At 37.4% G+C, this 21,114-nt stretch overlaps 2 protein-coding genes and 1 pseudogene across 2 annotated transcripts; all 3 read left to right on the forward strand.

Annotated features, from left to right (window-relative positions):
• The first annotated feature begins 850 nt into the window (after positions 1 to 850).
• Positions 851 to 12,729, forward strand: Cenpq (centromere protein Q). The gene is made up of 8 exons (XM_032899473.1): positions 851 to 958; positions 1,189 to 1,243; positions 2,235 to 2,361; positions 3,945 to 4,013; positions 7,113 to 7,242; positions 10,911 to 11,030; positions 11,167 to 11,244; positions 12,151 to 12,729. Exons 1-8 carry the CDS (start codon positions 851 to 853, stop codon positions 12,280 to 12,282), a joined length of 819 nt encoding a protein of 272 aa, XP_032755364.1. The 3' UTR covers positions 12,283 to 12,729.
• On the forward strand, positions 7,430 to 8,093 carry LOC116897732 (annotated as a pseudogene).
• Positions 12,730 to 20,667: 7,938 nt separating the features above from the next.
• LOC116898127 (non-histone chromosomal protein HMG-14-like) lies at positions 20,668 to 20,958 on the forward strand. Its single transcript, XM_032899501.1, has one exon. The coding sequence runs from the start codon at positions 20,668 to 20,670 to the stop codon at positions 20,956 to 20,958; it is 291 nt and encodes a 96-aa protein (XP_032755392.1).
• Positions 20,959 to 21,114: the final 156 nt, after the last annotated feature.

Genomic DNA, 21,114 nt, shown 5'->3' on the forward strand with positions numbered 1-21,114 from the left:
GTTGAATGCTGAAATTTCAGACATACATGGCAAGCTAGATTTATTCAGCTCTGGGAATTTTATGATTTTTAAACAGTGGAACTAGTCCCAAAGTTACTTTTTTTTAACATGATTAAATGTATTAAAACATAAGGTGCTTTTCCCAAATTCTGAAGACATAGTTTAGAACTCTTAATATGTAGTTTCTTTTAGCTTCCTCTGGCAGTTGTTGGAAGCAGATGAAGAGACTCACAGCAAACATTAGGTGGAGCTTGAGGAAGCCTCTGGAGAGGGGAGGAAAGAGCCGGAGTGTGCAAGGCACCACAGAAATCAATGCAGCAGTGCTTGTAGGGACTCCAGGGACTGCAGTAGCAACCACAGCCTTCATAGGTCTGCAGTAGGGCATATATATATAATAATGTGTACATATATATATATATATATATATATAATATATAATTGTTACTTAGCTTGGTGTTTTGGGGAGACTCCGAAAGGTGGAAGTGGGGGTATCTCCTGCTCTTTTGTCCACTCTTAGAAGACCCTTTTCCTCTTACGGGGTTGCATCGTCCAGCCATTGATATGAAGGTTTGTGCCTATTATACCATGTTTGGTTGATATTACTGGGAGACCTGTTCTTTTCTGAAGGGAAATGGAGAAGCAGTGGTTGGGGAAAAGAGGAGAGAGCCCGTGTCGTGAGGAATAGGAGAGGAAACTGGCCAGGATGTATTGTATGAAAGAAGAATAAACGAAAGTGTTTTTTTTAATGTACTCTTTTCAAAAAGAGAAAAACATTATGCGAGCCTTTATCTCTGTTTTTTTCCCACCTTTGCAGACTATGTATCATTGTGACTGTACTGTTTAGATCAAAATGTCTGGTAAAGCAAATGCTTCTAAGAAAAAATCTCAACGGATGAAAAGAAATGTAAAACAAAGAGCTGATAAAGAAGATGAGGAAGTGGATTCACCAGAGAATGGGGTATTCAAGTATCAAATCTTATCTCTCAGATCTCTTGGGTTAGAAATATCTACTCCCTTCAAAGGGCTAAAAGTCAGTTGTACTACAAATTGTAATTTATGTCACATATTTTAGTGCATTCTTTATTACCTATACTATACTTTTTTCTGCCTTCTGGAGGATACAGTATTTATATACATGGAATATGTGTTATAAAACCATCTTTTTATGTGTTGTTTGTATGTCTCTAGGTTGGAAACAGAGCGAAAAGAAACAGAAGTCATGCAGGACATCTGTCCTCTAAAGGTATTGTTCTGTATCTTGTTTAAAGAGTCTTCTACTGGCTTTCATGAAAAATGTTTCAGCATCTTGATTATGAGTTCAGAAATAGTAAAAGGTAGTCATAAGAAACCACATCCACAGTATTTAGTTCTAATAGCAAATATATAGAGGTTTGCCTGTCACATTGCAAGGAACTAGGAGACAAATTATTATCCCCCACTATGAGTTACTCATCTTTGATATAAAGACAAACCTACTTCTTCCTCTCCAAGACACCTGTGCTTTTAGTTCTACTAATACTGTACAGGGAGTTTGTAATCACAGGCTTAAGTATTTCTAAGGTAATTAATTCGAAATGCCATTTTCTTAAACATCAATTCTTTGTAAGAAGAATCAGTGCAGATAGTGTTCTGATTTTCTTTTTCCTGCAGTACCATGCTTTTACTGTGTAATTTCTGCACTCCTGGAATTTGCGTAGCATCCCCTTTGTCTTTACCTAATCTTTGTGAAGCCAATACTGTATATTATTGCTTATCCCTTGTAAGTAGAACAGTTCATTATGTAGTTCTTCTAGCAAACACTCTTGAGGTTTACCTGCTATATTGATAAGAACTAGAAAATAAATCATTGTTTTCCACTATGAGTTACTTATCTGTAATATCAGTCAGTGTCTATTTCTTGCCTATTCTCTTTTCTAATGTTTGATAGAAATAGTTTTCCAGTATTTTTACTGAAATTCTTAAGAAATCAAGTCATTTTTCAGAAGCAAGTTTTAATAATAATAACTTGATCCTTTACTGAAAAATCTTTGTATTACAGTGTCAGTTGGTAGTATACCGGGTATTGTCCCAATAGCAAATGCATCTTCAGTAACTGACATGTTATACCTGCAGTAAGACGTGGATTAAAGAGTAGAATGTCTTAGCTTCATAATGCCAGTACTATTCTTTGTTAAAATTATTTTTAAATGAAACTGCAAAACTTCTAGATTGATTAGACTCTCTTGTATTACCAGTAACAGAACAAACAAAATGTGTTCATCTAAAACGGGTGAAAATATCATCCAAGAAGAGAACAACCTGGCAACCTCTTCCAAAGAATACTGAAGAGTATTTGCAAAGTATGATGGACTCAGCAATTCTGTGAGTTTAAATATTTTTTTTTCTAGCTCTTGACTCTTGGGTGTTTACATTTGTCTGCTATCACTGCACATCTGAGTATCCCTGCATATTCTTTCTTCATGGAGGTGACAGCACGCCTAACATAAACATCCTAAGCAGCAGAGAGATTGCTGAGTCTTACGGGTTCAGCACCTTTGATCCATAGTCCTTAGCGGCAGTGATTCTGAGCCCTTGGGAGGCAGAACATGATGGCAGTGGGAGCAATGCCCTTCAGGAAACAAAGCAGAAGACCGGCAGCAGGGGCCCGGTGTCACTTAAAAGCATACCCCAGTGCCCTGTGTATTGTTCAGCCGTCACTACGTCCTAGAATTTCCATGAGCTGAAGACTATATATTCCACACATATGCCAATGGCAGACATATCAAATTTAAACCGTGACGGCCTTTTAAGGCGGTATATTCTTCAATTCCAGAAAAGATATTCATTGACTCATGATTGGCATACCATGATAGTATTTTAAGGCAATAGAAGATTCTTCAGTTTCAGAAAAGACATTCATTGATTTGTGATCAGTATGCATTACCCTCACCAATAAAAAAAAAAAAAAAAAAAAAAAAAAAAAGATTTTTCTTAATTGTAGAAACTTGGATTCTGTCGGTGAAGTAAAAATCAAACATGTGTGGGTTGCAGTCTCTAAAACTTTTAAATTGTTCTATTATCGATTCTTCAGAAGTTATGTTCATGATTAATACTTTTCCGTGAAAACTACCATGTTATATAAAATAGAAACAGAGAACTCCACCCTGATAGAATTGATAGAATTCAACTGCACCAGAGAAGTTGGATATATTAATTCTTATGATGCAATGTGATTCAAAGAAATTGCCTTGTTCTGCTTAAAGTGTATTGTGGGTAAAGAAGAAAAATGTGATATGATTACCATGTAGTGTGTGAGTGTTTGTGTGTGAATGAAACCCACTATTTTGCTTTAATATATACAAGGAACAATAAAACCATAGATATACAATACTAAATACAATACTAAAAATTTTAATATTAAGAATTTCAATTAAAGGTAAGTTATGTTGTTTAAAAATGCATCTAGTAAACCCACAGAATCAACTAAACTGGGCTCATAGTGGCCCCCTGACACTGAACTGCCAACCAGGGAGCCTGAATGGGCCTGACCTAGGCCCTGTACACGTTATGTTACAGTTGTGTAGTTTGCTCTTCTGTGACTCCTAACAGTAGGAAAGGGCTATCTCTGACTCTGTTCCTCTTACTGAGTCACCTTGTCCACCTTTAATAGATAAAGAGGTGCCTAGTGTTACTGCAAATTGATATGCCATAGCTGATTACCATCTATGATAGGGCTACTTTTCTCTGAAGAGAAACAGGAGTGGATTGGAGTGAGCAGGTGATAAGAAGAGATTGGGAGGTATGTAAAAATAAATAATAGTAATAATAATAACAAATGATCATCTAGTATAAAGGAGAAAGTAAATAATTCTGATTAGCTAGTGAGGATGAACACTTGAAATTTTTTGAAATACAGTTTGTTTTATGTTTCAAAGTAATATTTATTCAATCTTTTTGTTCCCCAGTGGAATTTTAAACAAAAACATTAAAAGAAAAGAACAAATTCAGTATCATCTCGACCAGTTGAAGAAAAGGTAACCCACAGAAGTGATATCTGCATATGTTCTAAAGTAGATTTCTACAGTATATGCTTTTCATTACTTTGTAAAGGAAATGATGCTTAGAATTACATAGTAGGTTTCAGAGAATGTATACAAAAGAGTATGGTCCTCGTATAATTTTTATTGCCACTATTTTAGTGTTCTGTGTCAGTATTTAAAAAATACTTGATAACGTTAACTTCTTTACATTTTAACAACTTAAAGTCAGAGGTTACGACGCTCCTTTGCTGTGGTTTACCCAATTATTTTCCTTCACTTCTGTCTTGATTACATTTTCTTTTGTTTTGGTAAAACACCAAGACCAAAAGCAACTTGGGAAGGAAATGATTTATTTCACCTTACAACTCATAGTTGATCACTGAGGAAAGCCAGAGTAGAAACCTGGAGGCTGAAACTAGAGTGGAAGCCAGGGAGGAACACTGCTTATTGGTTTCCTCCTTGTGGCATGCTCAGTCTGCTTTCTTACAGAACCCAAGACCACCAGCCCAGCGGTGGTACTACCCACAATGCCCTGGGCACTCCTACTTCAATTGTCAGTCAAGAAAACACACCACAGGCCAATCTGGTGGGGGTGTTTTCTCACTGAGGTTCTGTCTTGCCCACTCAAGGTCATATATTCTATTGCTCAATTATTTACACAAGCAACAAGTTTTATCTGTCTTGTTGATTTTTCTCAACCAGCTCTTGGTTTAGTTGATTCTTTGTATTGTTCTCTTTGTTTCTAATTTATTGATTTCAGCCCTGAGTTCGATTACCTGCCCTTCTGCTCCTCTTGGGTGTGTTTGCTTCTTTTTTTTCTAGAGCTTTAGGTGTTCTGTTAACTCGATAGGATGAGAACCCTCCAATTTTCTTTTTTTTGTGAAGGCACTTAGTGTTCTACACTTAGCATGTCTTTCATTGTGTCCCATAAGTTTGGATATCTTGTACCTTCATTTTCATTGAATTCTAGAAAGCTTTATATTCCTTATTTCTTCCCTGACCCAGTGATCATTGAGTAGAGGGTTGTTCTGTTTCCATGAGTTTGTAGGCGTTCTGTTGTTTCTGTTGTTGATGTCTAGCTTGAACCCATGGTCTCTGACTGAGGCCTGGCTGAGAAAATGTTCCTATACTTGTGATGATTGTACTGCATTGTTGGAATGAACTAAGTCCTGTTCCCATCCCCATGAGCAAACAGAAGGTGTTGCCAGGCAGACCAAGCTGTTAGCTCTTAATTTCTAAAGAAAACTGCCCATAGGACATAGGAGCCAGGGAGAAATAGTGACTGTGTAGTTGATAGAGTAACTGTCTTTAGGGTATACTTTTTTAAACTTTAAGTTTTTCAGATTCTTGAAAACATAACACCAACTTCAAACACTTAGAACATTTGGAACAGTAAATTGAACCTTACACATAAGTGGTTTAATGAAATAGAAAGATCATAGTGTTTATGTTAATTGAAAACTAAAATGTATGCTGCTTGGAGTTTTTACAAAGGATGCTCATTGTAGTCCACTAATGACTTTGTAGGTCCTAACAGTTTAGCAAGACTGACTAACTGTAAGGTTTGTGCCACCAATGTTTTCCTACAGAAAGATTTAGCTTTTGAGCATGGTTCCTAAAAGAAAGATCTGGGTTTCACTCTTAAGTTGCTGCTTTCAAACCATTTTTCTTATGTTTTTCATGTTTATTTTTTTATTTTTATGTATAAGTAATCTATCTGCATATAGAACCTGTAACCCAAAAGAGGGCATCAGATAACATTATAGATGGCTGCAAGCTACCCTACCTATGGCTACTGGGAATTGACTCAGAACCTCTAAAACAGTGGCCAGTGCTCTTAACCACTGAGCCATCTCTCCAGCCCAGTTTTCAAATCTTAAGTACATTTATTTGTTCTCTGAAATACTTTAGACTAGAAGTGTTTTAGGTTTGGAGTTACTCTGAGACTTGGAGATATTTATATATAAATAACAGTGAGTTCTAGAGATACCAAATCTGAACACAAACTTCATTTATTTATCTTGTCAGTTCTCTTGAATTAGTTATATGCAATTTTTCTATAAAACTTCATCTTTATTTGTGTATGTGCAGGCTCACACGCACATAGGCAATGGCATGCATTAGAGATAAAACACAATGTTGAGGAATTGGTTCTCTTCTCCTACCTTGTGTCCCATGTGTTGAAAGCAGGTCATCAGGCATTCATGCTAAGGATCTAGGGTCTTTAGCCACTGAAACATTTTACCAGTCCCTTATAGAGTGCTTTTTACACTTTTTTTTTTTTCATAAATCAGTGTCTTTTGATAGAGTGAATTTTCCACTAGTTTGTGAAATTCCATTAGATAGGGAAGTTTCCATCAGTTTGGCACCAAAAGTGGTTGAAATCTTGGATCTTTTTGTATTTTAGCTTTGGAAGGGTATTCACCTTACAGTAGAATTTTTAGAAAAACTACACTTACTGAGGCAAATGATTTTATTCTTTATTTCTTTCTCATAAATTTGAAGAATCGAGTTTGAGAACATTATTTTGCTGTCTGCTGGAAGTGGGGACTCACACAGATAAGACTTTAATTAGGATATAAGATAGAATTTGTGTCATACTACTCTACAGTAAAGCTTGTAGACATCTTATCTGCCTTAGCTTTAAAACTAAATGATCTTTGAAAACATTTAGATTAACCTTTATTGGTTGTGTCCTTTAGCGTGAAAGGTGGGGTTTAGGGTCAGGCTCAAAACTTCTAGAGTTCTTTCTTTTATCCCATATTCGATACTAAATGGACAGACTCACATGCTATAGTAGTATAGAAAGTGTATTTAAATAATAATAGGAAATTCTGATTTTAAAGTATATTATAAAATGTATAAACTAAAAAGTGTTCAAGTAAAGTAGCCTTAACATTCCATAACTTGAGGTAATTGTCAATGTATTAAAAAGGTAGTTGTTGTTTTATCAGGAATGTTTTTGGGAAAGAATGCATTAGCTATTGTGGGGGGGAAAATAAAAAATGAATGTTGTAACCCTTTCAAGTGTGAAAAGATGAAACTTTAAAAAAAGTTATTCCTCACAAAATAAACCTGTATTCTATTTTTAAGATTTCTGCAACAGTGTGCAACACTGAAAGTCCCCCCAGGAAAGCTCAACTATTTAAGAGATATGTCAAAGCTGCTGAAAATGGAAAGGGAACAGGAAAGGGCGAATGAGGAGAGCCTGGCTTCACTGCAGGTATGCCAGTCTAAGGCCTGGAACTGGAGAGCCGGACAAGGGGGGCAGGAGATTGTAAGCTTGGAGAGCCGGCCAAGGGGGGCAGGAGAACTGTAAGCTTCATAGCATTAGTGGGCTCAAATTTTGGATCAGGGTTTTTTGTTGATTTTTGTATGTTTTATAATAAAAGCAAAGCTGTCACTTGAACATGAGCCTCTAAATTTGAAGTGTTTATGATTTACCCATGGTCCCATTCTTATAAAAATCTTTTTTGAAAAATTTTTTCATGTGTTCTGATCATGTCCTTCATGTCCTTCACCTCACTATTTCTCCCAGACCTTCCTTCCTTTCCTACTTTTCTACCTTTACTCACCTTTATATTCTATCTGTATCTCTCTCTTTAAAACAAAACAAAAAAGAAAAAACGACAACCACTTTTCTCTTGCCTCTGTCTAGTACACAGAGGAAGAGCCTCGGGTGCATTCACCATTCGGTGTTACTCATATTCCACAGCCATAGCTGAGGAAGGCACACCTGCTGTAATGGACGCACCACTGCTCTCCAAGAGATGCTAAAGACCACCCTCATCCAGAATGGCCTAGCACATGGCATATGCAAACCTGCCAAAGCGCTATGCCCATGTCTGTGTGCTTGCACCGAGCTGTGATGAACCTGTGTATATCGAGCTTTCTACTAAGCACCAAACCAACGTGGTTAAGGTTGATGACAAACTAGGGGAATGGGTAGGCCTCTGTCAAATCAGTGGAGAGAGAAAGCCCCAGAAAGTGGTTGGTGGCAGTTGTATAGTTAAGGACTATGGTAAAAAATCCTAGGCCAAGGATGTCATCAAGGAGTACTTCAATTGCAAGTAACGAATAATAAAAATTTTGACTCAGTTAAAAAAAAACCGAAAAACTGGAAATCAAAATAAATTAGCAAAAAACCATAATAAGACCAAAAAGTCTATTAAAAAAATAGAATTTAGTTTATTTTATGTTGGCCAAATACTCCTAGGCATGGGCAACCCCAATCTTTTCCTCTATTCTAGTTGACTTTTTAATATTTGTAATTACCAACTCTTATCAGGGAGGGCTATAGTATTCCACATTATTTCCATAGTGTTATGGAAGGTTATAACCATCTAACCATCGTTTGATTGTTATTATCTCTATCGCTCATGGGTATTGAGGACTTTGTGTCCAAACACACCACAGTTACATCTCTAATCCCGACCAAGGTCTGAAGAGTCTAAACTTTATCTGACTTGAAATAAAATGTTACTTTATCCAGCTGAGCCATAAACAAACTGATTAAAGTGAATGAATGTTAAGCTGTCATACATCAGAGTCTTAATTCTCAAGGAAGCTCTCTCCCCTATAGTTTTCTGTCTCTTTTTGAAAGGTTTCCTAGAGCCAAGGCTGTCCTCAAAACCCTGATCTTCCTGCTCCTGTCTTTATTTGTGATTAGAAGCGGATGCCTTCATACCTAGGGTTCCCATGTAATCCTTTTTTCTCAGCAATCGAAGACACATTTCTTGGAGATGCAGCAGAACACAGAGAAGAAGACCCTCCACAGAGCAGGGGAGCTCAGAAGCTGAGTCTTCAAGTCTCAGAAAGCTCTTCCAAGCCTAATTTAATGGTTAGTTTGAGGAAAAGCAGGACAGCGACTGACCCTCAAACTGTTGTCCTCTTCCAGACTTGAACTGGTTAAGCCAGTCCATGGGGAGTGGCACAAAGCCTCTGTTTTAAGCTGCTAGTGTTTTGCTTCAGGTTAGGAGTGTGAGGAAGAAGCCAGACATCTTGAAATTTGCTGCCTTTATTATCTAACCACAATCTCTACTTCCCTATCTGTCTGTGTACCAGGCAGTCTAACTCCTAGCTCCTCATTTCCCCCTTTAAGAGACTACCCTAAGTGCTACTGGGGGTCTAGGGGGTAGAGTGTCTACCACTCTAGCTTCCTTGGACTGTCAAAATGGGCTATGAGGAGAGAGGAGCAGTCAGAGTGCCCAAGAAGGGGAGCGATCTAAGTGGCCACAATAAAACTTAAGAAACTGCAGAGATTCTGAGCATAAGCTATCTAATTGGTGATAGATAGCATGTTTCTTTAGGCTGTGCTAATAGAGAAGGTAGGCTCTTAATAATTCAGTGATCCTCAGAAAAAATTCTGAGATGAAGGCCCCCAAAATTATACCATCTGGAGTCTAGATAGGGTTTATTTTCTCTGCCAGATAAGAATTTAAAAGCAGGGAGTAACTGGCTATGGTTGCATAGACCATTAATCCTGGCACAGAAGCAGGCAGATCTCTTGAATTCAAGGCCAGACTGCCCTACAGAGCGACTTCCGGGACTACACAGAAAAACCCTGTCCTGAAAAGAAATTAATTAATCAATTAATTCAAGCAAGCTCAATAAGTAGCAGCAGTGAAATCTTGAACACAACAAATTATCAGTTAGAGAAAGGCCTTTATTGGAAGCAAAGAAATTTACATGCAGCAGGGGGAAAAAAGCAAACATCCAGGAAGAAAAAACCCTCTACAAAACAGAGGGGACATGAAAACCAAAAGTCCCCCCACATAATTTAGAGGGATCGTAGCCAAGCCACCATCTTCGTTTTGGGCTTTTGCCCTTCAGGATAATTATTGCATGCCATTTTTCTTTTAATCTATTAGGTTAGCAATAACAAACTGATATACATGGTTTACTTTATAATTGTCTTTATCTGTACTTTGTGAATACAGCAGCCAGTTCATAACAGTGTGGTGCTAAAGAACAGGTTAACTTCACTATGGAGTGCAGTTTACAAAGAATTCAAGCTCTGGAATGTTCATAAAAACAAACAGCCTGCTTCCTTCTACCTAGCAATTTCAGTGACATAAAGAATAGGACAAAAAAGTACTTGAAAGAAAGATAAACCAGTCATAACCAACATGGAGCCTGACTCAAGGTGTAAAGTGGTTCCTGTGTACAAGGAAATCAAAAAGTGAATATGTTCAATATTACAGACTTTATTAGGATTTTAACTAATGTGGTATACTGATCCTAATATATTTGTTAAGTCCTTCAGAGTTGTGCACTGTAGTATTTACAAGTGAAATGTTATACACTTTAAAAGAGTGCAGCTTTAATGACCCAGGAGCTGATTTACAGTGTACTTGGCCTGCAATCAGCATATTTGTATTATTCCGATATTTGTTTCATAAATTTTGTATATTTTGTCTTCCTCTATAAGTTAGCATATTTCTTTAAGTATTTTACTAATTAATTTTTTAATATTGATTCCAGTGCCTAGCATTCCATTCTTTTGGCATATTAAAACAGCAGGCATTCAAATGTTCCAAACTAAAATTAAAAATATTTTCATTTGTTTCTGGCACTTGAAATTACCTGTTATTTAACAGATGCTGTTGCCTGGGGTCCCTGGGTAGTGCAGCTCACACAAAGGGTTTTGCAGACTCTCCAGTGCTCATTAGCATCTGTGGTAAGGTTTTGAAGAAGCATCGACAGGCAGAGTTATCTCCTCTATTGGTCACGTAGCTTTCTAGAGGGTTTCTTTTTGAAAGATAAGCAAAACTAGTTAACATTTTCTTCCAGAGTGTTTTAAAATATGAGGTATTATATATACGCAATCTCCTAGGGTTTCATTTATCATACATTTAAACTTTAAAATATTAACTTTTCTTTTTGCCTTAGGAAGAAATAGACAAAATAGTAGAGACCACAGAGTCAATGACTGAGAATATTCAAAGCCTAAAGACCAAAATTCAAATCCTAACAAATGAAGTAGAGGAAGAGGAACAGGAGATGAAAGAGGTAATGGATTAAAACCATATTGTTAGTATTTTAACTGTAATTTTTAATGCTAAAATGGTACCAAGATAACTTGAGTTTTGCAAGGTGAACAAAATCAGCTTTTTGAAATAAACCCTAGCTTTCTGTTTCTATTTAGGTATTTCACATAGATAGCAATAAAGTATTGGCTCTTCCAGAACTTTCTCAGAAAAGTCTTAAAGCACCTATACTTCAGGTAAGTACCCATTTACCATACTGACTATTGCCAGGCTCTATTATACACACACACACACACACACACACACACACACACACACACACAATACGATTTCCATCGCACGCACGCACGCACGTGGCGCTGCGTGATATAAAAAAACCATATCCCATTTCTTTAAATAAACTAATCCTGTTATAAAACTTTTGATAAATTACTTTTCTTTACTGGCATATAATTTGAACATCTTTTCTGTTCATTCATGTACATTCATTCTTATCAGTGTTTATATAACATTATATTACATAGATATACCATTGTTGTAAAGTATTTATAGAAATAAGAAATTTTATTTTATACTCCTTTATATACTTTTACATATTTGTATAGTCATAACTATAGGTATATCCCTCTCTGGTGTTTGACTTTTAACAAAGTTATACAGCTCTTGAGAGACTAGCATTGTGGTATGGTATTAATCAATATTCTTGTAAATTCTTCCAAAGAGCTCATTGATATTGTCATATAAATGCTCTTTTTTATTATCTGGAGTACTCCAGCAGAGCAGGAAAGGGGACCAGGAAAGACTTACTTGAAAGTGAAGGGCTCTCTTGCTCCTCCCTTCCTGCCCCCATTCTCTCCCCATTCCCCCCTCAATACCCCCCCACCATGCTCATGGCGGTCCCCTCCTCCTCTACTTCTCTTCTCTCTCTCCCTGCTTTTCTCTGCCCCTACTACCCTCTTAACTCCCCTCTCCATGCCCTGAATAAACTATTTTATACTAAAAAAAGAAAAGGAAAGAAAATGAACAGCCAGTGGTTGATGACTAGTGACTTTGGGTAGTAGTTATAGTATGTCTCCAAATAACAGACGTTTCACATTTTTCATTATAAAATGCTAAAACTAATTGTGCTGTCTTACCCACAGAAAGAAATTTTAACACTAATTCCAAACCAGAATGCTCTTCTGAAGGACTTGGATGTTCTTCAGAATTCAGCCCCAGGGAAGAACATGGCAGCATTCATTCAAGAAGCGTATATGAAACTTACTGGCTCCTAAAGAGTTGGTTTTTGTTTTGGTGTTTAAGCCTTGTTCCATGTTAACTTATTGTTCATGAATTGTAAAACTTTTATCTTTTTATGACAGTCTCTCACTCTGTTTGTAGCCTAGCTGGCTCAGCACTTACTCTTGTCTCCAACTTTGGCCTTGAACTCACAGCAGTCCTGCCCCAGCATTGTGAGTGCTAGGATTACAGGTGTGAGTTTCACATCTGGCCCAAAGGTGTGCAACTTACCTGTATTAATACTTCCAAGCTGATGTCTCTGCAGAACAATTACCCTCTGTTATCTACTTTAAACTAGACTTTATGGGCTTATCATTAGTATCTAATGTACTGAAAACATAGCAGTCACCAAATCTAGGAAATCCATAGAGAGAGAGAGAGATTTCCTAAAACCATGCACTGAGAATTATTTTCAAAAATAAAAAAAATGTCATGATGTAATATTTATGGTGTATGAATGAAACTTATTTATTGGAGGTTACTTTGTGGCTATGAAGAGTGGCTGAACAGCACCTACTTCTCTCTCCCTCTCTTCTGCGACTGCTAGGCTTCATTTTCTGTCTGGTTATGTGGAACTTGGAAAGAAAATCCCAAATGCCTTCTTAAACCCCTCCTCTCTATGGAATTGTTGCTATTTTTTTTTTTCAGGTGTTTTTGCACTGAAGATAATAACATTGGTTCTTTGCCTAGTGAATTGTTAGATGCTGGATATTTTCTGCTTTCTCAAAGCAGACTCTAAGATTGTTTAAGGGGAACCTGAGTATATAGATCCTTTCAGATAAAAGCAAGCAAACAGCAACAAAAAACAGCTGGAAAACCTTTTTTGGGAAAACCCAGCATTGGAGGAGTGACCGCCGAAGGTAGAAGGCAGATAGATAACGGGGAAGAGCCGCAGTCTAGGCTTACAAATGATAACATGTGAGACTGGCAGGCAAAAGGATGGTTGTTGGCTTAACAGCAGGATCCTGGCATTGTGCAGTGCAAAAAAGGGTTGCTGTGCTAAGCTCCACAGAAGTGGCCCACAGCTAACCAAAACGTTCCTGCACTTTATCAGGAACTGTTACGGGTTTCTCAGGCCATGTCATTTATGAGACAGCTTGATATTAGTGCACAGCAAGGGTGTTCATCTTATGTTTCAACAACTATCTTCTAGAATAACATATGTGCCAGGGCAGCTGACAGGGAAGTTGGCAATTTTTGATCAAGAAAGCATTAATTATATCAAGCTGCATTCCAGCAAAGCATCTGCCTTGACTCTGATAAGTTTATATATGTGAAGAAATAATTCCATAAGCAGGTCTAAAATCATCTCTAAGCAATAGTATAGTATATTGGCTTTGATTTTTTTTTTATCCACTTATGACTGCGATTGAATTTTTTTAAAGATTTTTTTTTTTTATTTTATGTATGTGAGTACACTGTTGCTGCCTTCAAACACAACAGAAGATGGCATTGGATCCCATTACAGATGGTTGTGAGCCATCATGTGGTTGCTGGGAATTGAACTCAGGACCTCTGGGAGAACAGCCAGTGCTCTTAATAGCTAAACAATCTCTCCAGCCCCAAATTTTCTATTGTACTAGAATATTTTTGTTAGTTTAGGAAATGCCATAATACGGCTAATATCTCCCAAACAGAACTGCCCAAGAATTTACCTATGGCTAAGTACCTTGGGATTGATATGTGTTATAGAGTAAGGTCATGGCTTAGGGGTCCTGGAGCTGCTCGAGCCCAAAGAATCAGAAGCAGGAGCATCTTCAGAAGGTCAGGAGGACTTTAGGAAAGTAATAGATTACACCTGATGCCTTAAAACCCTGCACTCAGCAACTGAAAACTTGGTTCTTTTAGGTTAATAGAACCCTAAGTCATTGTTATCATTAGCTAGATCATTTACACTAGCAAACTGTTTTCCTCGGGGTATCTACTTAGTAGATAATTTCAAGTCAACAGAATATCAGTTTATCATTACTACTGAACGAGAGCCACCTCATTGTCGTGGCTGAACTGCTACCCTTCTAGCTTTGGAACTATAGCCTTTTAACTTAGAGCTATGCTATACAGTCCAGAACATAACAGACAATCAAAAACATAGTTTTTCTTTAACTGCTTTATTTTGGCATCTTTTTTGTAAATGATCTGAGGTAAATACACATCTAATATTCTTTGTTTCCAAGTAGATGCTAAGTAGGTAAGGTATGAGTGAACAACAGGTGTCAGTGTAGCAAAAGCCCATGTCCTAGCAAACAGAGATGACACCGTGGTAACTGTATGGCTCTAATGGATTTGTAAAAGAGTCAAGCCAAATACTGAGCACACAACAGAGCAGGGAACAGAGCAGTCATTAAACCAAGCCCAAATATATAAGGAACTGCTAAATAGATGTATGTGAAATACCAAGAGAAAATGGGTTAATTCTTGAAAGGTTAAGAAATGTTAACCTTAAAAGCTAAGAAATGTTTGAATAATTATTCAGCCTTATAATGATCACTTAGACATAGAAACTAAGTGCTTTCACCACTTAGGTTAGTGAATCTTTATCATTTTGAACTAAGAATGAAAAGTGTTGAATTAACTCACAGGGAAGTAAGTGTTGACTAAACTGTGAAAGGACAGTAACTTGGTATAACTGCTTGGGAGCCACAGTACACAGGTAAGTTGCAGCCTCCATGTCAGCCATTTATATTCTTTATATAAGCCTCTCTATTGCCTGCCACCTCTGTTTGCATAGCTTCAACAATTAGGCTCTGTTCCATGTAAAACACCTGCAGCAGAACCTACGATTAAAGGATTTATTTTACTTGGTTGGATATCATTTCTTTGCATTCTCTGTTTACCAAAAGTATGCAGCTTGCACCTGTCAAAATTAACATTTGGATTGTTCACACCGGATTCCTTTCTAAGCATGTCTAAATCCTCTCAAGTTTCGTTCACTATCAAGAAAGATTAGGTGTTGGGTCAGAGAGAGGAAAGGAGAGGAAATGCAGAGAGAAATTCAAATTTTCCAGTGGAGTCATAGTGGGGCTACAGGTGTGAGCCCTTTTGTGTTCAACGGAACTTTGCCTACAAAGCTGCCTTCTTACCTGCATTTCTTCACTACTAAATCACTACACAGCCACTTCTTGGCTTAGGTGTTTCCCTTATTTTTTGAGGGGGCTTCCCTTTGTAGCCCAGGCTGGCCTGGAACTTGTGTCAGTTCTACTGGCTCTAATTAGAGATAGCTAGGATTCAAGGCATTCACCACCATGCCCAGTTTGCTACCCTCTGAAATAGCTTCTGTGACAGGGCCGAAAGTTACTATAGCAACAGTACAAAGATAGTAATGATTCTGTTCAAGTTGAACAAAAGGATGAAAGATGTCTTCCAAATTCAATGAAACTATTTTAGAATGTTTTTTAAAGGAAAGTTCATTTACGGACCAATAGGGGGAGAAATATATCTTAGACAATTTTAACAATTTTCATTTCTAAGGAAGTTCTTAAAATTAATGCAAGTTTTCAAATGAGACAAATACCACAAAGGGGTCTTTGTGACAGTAACAATGTTAGCGAGCTCTGTGTGTGTGTGTATGTGTGTGTGTGTGTGTGTGTGTGTGTACCCACGTGCAAGCTCATTCCTGGCCTATAACAATATTTAATCTCATAACAACTCAGTAAGGATTAAACCACATGATACTTACTATTTATCCATTTAACAGATAAAGTGAGGTACCAGAAAGCTAAGTAAGAGTCCTAAGATCGCAAATGGTCTGTAATAGAATTTGAACACGTACAACATAGTTGGATTCTTGAGTTCTTTGAAACTTCCGGAACTACAGTTGTAAGGAACTATTAAATATTAGTGGATCTCCTTACAGTGTCACAGATCTGTGTGTTTTTCCTGTGGAAACAACAAATGAAGTACAGAATTAGCCCTTGTGTTTACTGAGGAAAGCCACTTTACATTTATCTTCATTCACTCACACGCAAGTTCCAAGTTGAGTGCTCACCTTCCTCCAAGAGGCGTACTGCAGAACAGTCATAATCATCCTGAACCAATTCGGTTTTTCTGGGACGTGCACTTGGCCCTTCTTATTTTCCCTCAGGCCAGAAGCAACTATTCCACGTAGTTCTCATGTTAAGCAAAACAAAGAACCTCGAAAGGATTAGAAGCTTGTTTTGAATGCAGTTGTACAGGAAATGGTCCACATTGAGGGAGACACTCCTATCTCAGAGGCCATAAATAACCTGACCTCTAACTTCAAATAATTTTCTAGGATGCGCTACACACATTTTTATTTCCACAATAATAGTGTGTTTATTTTTTTAGGTCTATATTTCTTAGTACTTACAAAAACTTAATACTAAGAAACATGACTTGGAAAACTCTTAGGACCACAATAAAAGCTATACAGTGCTCTCATGTGTCTTAAGTTTTTATCAACATACCAGCATACAACACTTTTAATTTTAACACAATGCAATTTAGATAACTTCTTAACTCACTGACTTTCAATTGCTGGTTACTTCTTTGTTCCTGAGGCCAGAGTCTTTTAGTATGAGTGTCCTTTCTCACTTACCTAGACTTAGCATCGAAGACAGTAAACAGCACCCTCCCCTGTGACTACTTCAAGCAAGCACTCTCCCTCTGCAGCTGACCGCATTTCCGTGGCTTATTTTCCAAAGGTGTGTGGAGCTCAACACCTGAGCTTCCACAGATGGGAGGTGCTCAGAACGACTCTTTTCATGGGTATCCTTTTCTGAGACTTCCATAGCCTGGGAAGTTTAGGGCAACAAAATCATTTTCTTGAAAATAATTTAAAAATATTCAAGAATGTCAGCTCAAATACCACTTTTCTTATTGTACTTCCTTTGGTGGCTTCTGTTCTATTTTATTTCCCTCTGATAAGAGTCTGTTAAATAGGTGCCTCTATGTCAAAAATGTAGACAGACATCTACTCAAGATTCATATTTGTTGGATTTCACACTACAAGACTAGATGAGGTCAAAAAGAAATGGATTGCAAATAGTGTACATTTGAGATGATTTTTTTTAATCAGGCCCTACATAAATCCCTCCCCTTCCCTAGGTGTGGCCACGCTCCCTCCCCTTTCCACTAAGGCTTAATTAGAAAAGTAGCCCTGACGTATAAGTTTACCGTTTACATAGAAGGAGCTCTGCATGGACACACAGCTAAAATACCTGTTTCCGACTGAACTCTCACAGCAAGGTATGTTACAAAATAAGACCTTCCAAATAATTAATCTATCACTAGGAAAGGATGAGAGATGCAGAAAAGATAAAAATTCACTTTGTGTAGACAGGATAACTATTAGGTTCAGATGAAAGAACACTTTTGTGTGATTTCATTTTTTTTTTTTAATTTTTGGTAGGAAAATAAACATCAGGTTTCAAACTCTGCACCGTGGTAGGATTATAACTTGAGTAACAAAAGATACGTCATCTGCACCAGAGGTACTTTAATATATGACAATTTCAAGCAATGGATTGCAGGTGCTCAAAAGAAACTTGCCTCACTTAGAAAGGAAAGAAAAACAGTCATATTTTTAACCTTAATTTTGATTCATTCGCCTTAACTCTAAAGTGCCACATAGAAAGCATAAAAATTGTGAATCTGATTGATAAAAAGCTTTGTTGTTATTTTGTTTTTGTTTTTGTCTTTTCCCTGTTACATGATATTTATATCAGAGTCAGAAATCAGAGCTGAATCCAAAGCTTCACACCTAAGGAAAATGATTTTGTTCCATGGGAGGATAAGTGTTCATTGCTGTTCTCTTTAGCAAGGAGCCTCCCTGAACACAGTTCTGCACTCTGGGGTTAACCTTCAGCAACTTTCAGAGGCTGGAACAGCAAAGGACCCTTCCCAGAGCACTAATAAACCTACCCAAACCCTTTCCTCGATATCTACCCTCTAGGGTTGTACAATAAACTTCCGTTGTGCTGTATGACTCCGATTGAAGGAACTTGTTAGAGTAGTCCTTGAAAGTTTAAAAAAAAAAATTTTTTTTAAATTAATGATTGTAACTTAAAGTTTACCAGTAGCTGAGATGCCGTAGTGAAGAAGGTAGTTTTCCCAGAGCAATCTTCATCCATCCCACCTGGATGTAATGACCTCCGGAATTTCTGAAATTTCTGAAATTTGGAAGACTGGATTGCATGATTTACGGTAGTGGGAGATTATGTTTATATGAACTCTCTGTGAAAATTATAACGAAGAAAAAAATGTTAGCTGTTGTGTTGCAAATGGCGCACCACCAAGAAAACAAATCTTGTTTTCCTTTTTTTTTTCTAATAAAAAAAAACATTTCCAAAAGAAAGCCATGTTTTCTTTGTATAATTAATCAGGAAAAATTTACAAGTCTTACTCTGTGTTGATAAATGCTTAATGCCCATGAAGAAACTCGAGATTTTTACAACTTGAAAAAAACGTATTTTATTTTATTTTATTTTATTTTATTTTTTTTGGCGAGACTTTCCCTGTGCGCCTATTGATAGAAGTTTAAAAATGGGTCTTAACCCTTTACTTTCCAACTGTAGATATACTGATCTTTAGAGATGTGTAGTGGAGTAGGAAGGATATGTCATTCTTTTTACATAACTTTAATACTTAGTAGTTGTATATATAACATATAGTTGTATATGTATATATGTGTCCATACATAAAATTTTAAAATGTGTAAAAATGTTTTCTTCATCTATGGCAGGTGCCATATTCGGTTTTGTGGCATTAACCAAAGTTTCACATTTAATTTCATAGGTATGAAATTTATCACTCTTTACTGAACAGACCTTTTCACATTGTGTGTGTTAAAATTAGTGTTATATGTTTAAGACGCTGGGAAGTTTGGTCTTAATCTTAAGTTTACCTGAGTCACTTGTCAATTCCAAGAGCTTAGCCTGGAAGGTAGACTGTTACTGATAAAGCTTTGACTATTGGGAACTGGCCTATAGTATAGAGATCACAGACATGCAAAAGCAAGCAACCGACAGGAAAAGAACATGGGGTAATTTCATAGATAACTGAAGTAGTACCTAATCATGTAAGGTTTAGTGTCAAATGTTCGCACTCAGCCTCTCATTTCTCATGAGGAGTCTCAGTCCATAAAGTCATATGGAACACAGATTTAGTTGATAGTGACATAAGGAGACTTGTTTTCATTCACAAGAAATACATAATGTTACTTGGTGTGTTGTTGTTTATTCAGTATGCATTACTCATTGGCTCTCATGAACTTGTCAGTAACACAGAAACACATACATGAAAAATGCTTACCTAACATTTTCCTCCAAGAGATCACAGCCCTTTTGCACCAAGAAATATCAAAGCAGTGCTTATTGAGCCATTTTTTAATTGCTTGATAATTTCATATATTATGTCATGGACTGTATTTCTTTTGTCCCCTGGGCCTGCAATTCTTTTCAGTCATCCCCTTCCTCTCCTACTGGAACCCTTAAGTCTAACTCCTACGTTCATGTCTTCTTTTTATGCATGGGCACTGCATTTAATTAGAATTCCTTGCCCTTGATCATGGGTAGGAGGTAATTCACTAGAGCAAGGGCCATTTATTAATGGCTATACCACTGAAATAATGGCACACACTCCCTTAACAACTGTTAATTGCCAACAATCTGTAAGGGAGATGTAGAGCCTCTCACTCCCATCCATGATAAATGTTGACGGGCCCAATCTTGTACAGATAACCACATTGTTTGCTTTCTATCTCCCATCCTCTGGTTCTTTCTTCCTGCCCATTCTTCTATGATGTTTGCCAAGCCTTGGAAACGGTGATATAGAGGTGTGCCTTTTAGGGCCATTGCTTATTTTCACATTTGAAACATCAAAATTGCCAACAAAAAGCACCAATTTCAGTTGAGTACATTAAACTTTCCATTAAGTACATTAAAGCACTAAATGGTGACACCTGCTTGCATCATAAGACGTGAAATATGACAATAAAGTTCTCTTGAACATTACCTGGAAATGTGTGTCAGGAGATCGGTTTTTATTGCTCTTTGCACATCCACAGATAACTGCTACCAGATTGCCAGTGTTGATTTAGGGGTTACAAATAAATCCTAATTAGAAGGCAGGTGGTCATCAAACTCCAAATGTAGGAGTAAGACCGATTATCTCTGTTCAAACATATTTTATGTTTGTAGAACAACTTTTCTATCAGCTCTATTTCTTTTTTTATCTCATTTCCCATCTGCATGAATTTAAATTTCAACTTAATTGTTCTGCATATATGTAGTAAAAAAAGAATATTAAAAATCCCAGTGTGCCCTGTTCTCCCATCACCCCCGCCACGGGTCGCAGCAGGTCATGTGGTAGCTTAGGCAGTGCAGCTCCCTGACAGATCTCCGTCACATGCATCTCCCACCTTGATGCCCAAGAGGAAGGTTAGAGTGGAAGGAGCGGCGAAGGCAGAGCCCAAGTGCCACTCTGCGAGGCTGTCGGCCCAGCCTGCCCCTGCCAAGGTGGACGCGGAATTGAAAAAGGCCGTGGGAAAGGATAAAGCATCAGACAAAAAATCGCAGATAAAAGGGAAGAGGGGAGTGAAGGGCAGACAGGCTGAAGCCGCTGACCAGCGAACTACAGATCTCCCTGCAGAAAATGGAGAGACGGAAAACCAGAGCCCAGCCTCTGAGGAAGAGGAAGAAGCAAAGTCTGACTAAGCATCCATCACGTCTGTCAGTGGTCCTTGCCTCAATTCTTGTACAATCCAGAGGAATATTTTTATCAACTATTTTGTAAATGCAAGTTTTTTAGTAGCTCTAGAAACATTTTTGAAAGGTGAGGGAATCCCACCTCATCCCATTTTTTAAGTGTAA

Source organism: Rattus rattus, chromosome 4 (genome assembly GCF_011064425.1).
Source record: "Rattus rattus isolate New Zealand chromosome 4, Rrattus_CSIRO_v1, whole genome shotgun sequence".
Taxonomy (NCBI): domain Eukaryota; kingdom Metazoa; phylum Chordata; class Mammalia; order Rodentia; family Muridae; genus Rattus; species Rattus rattus.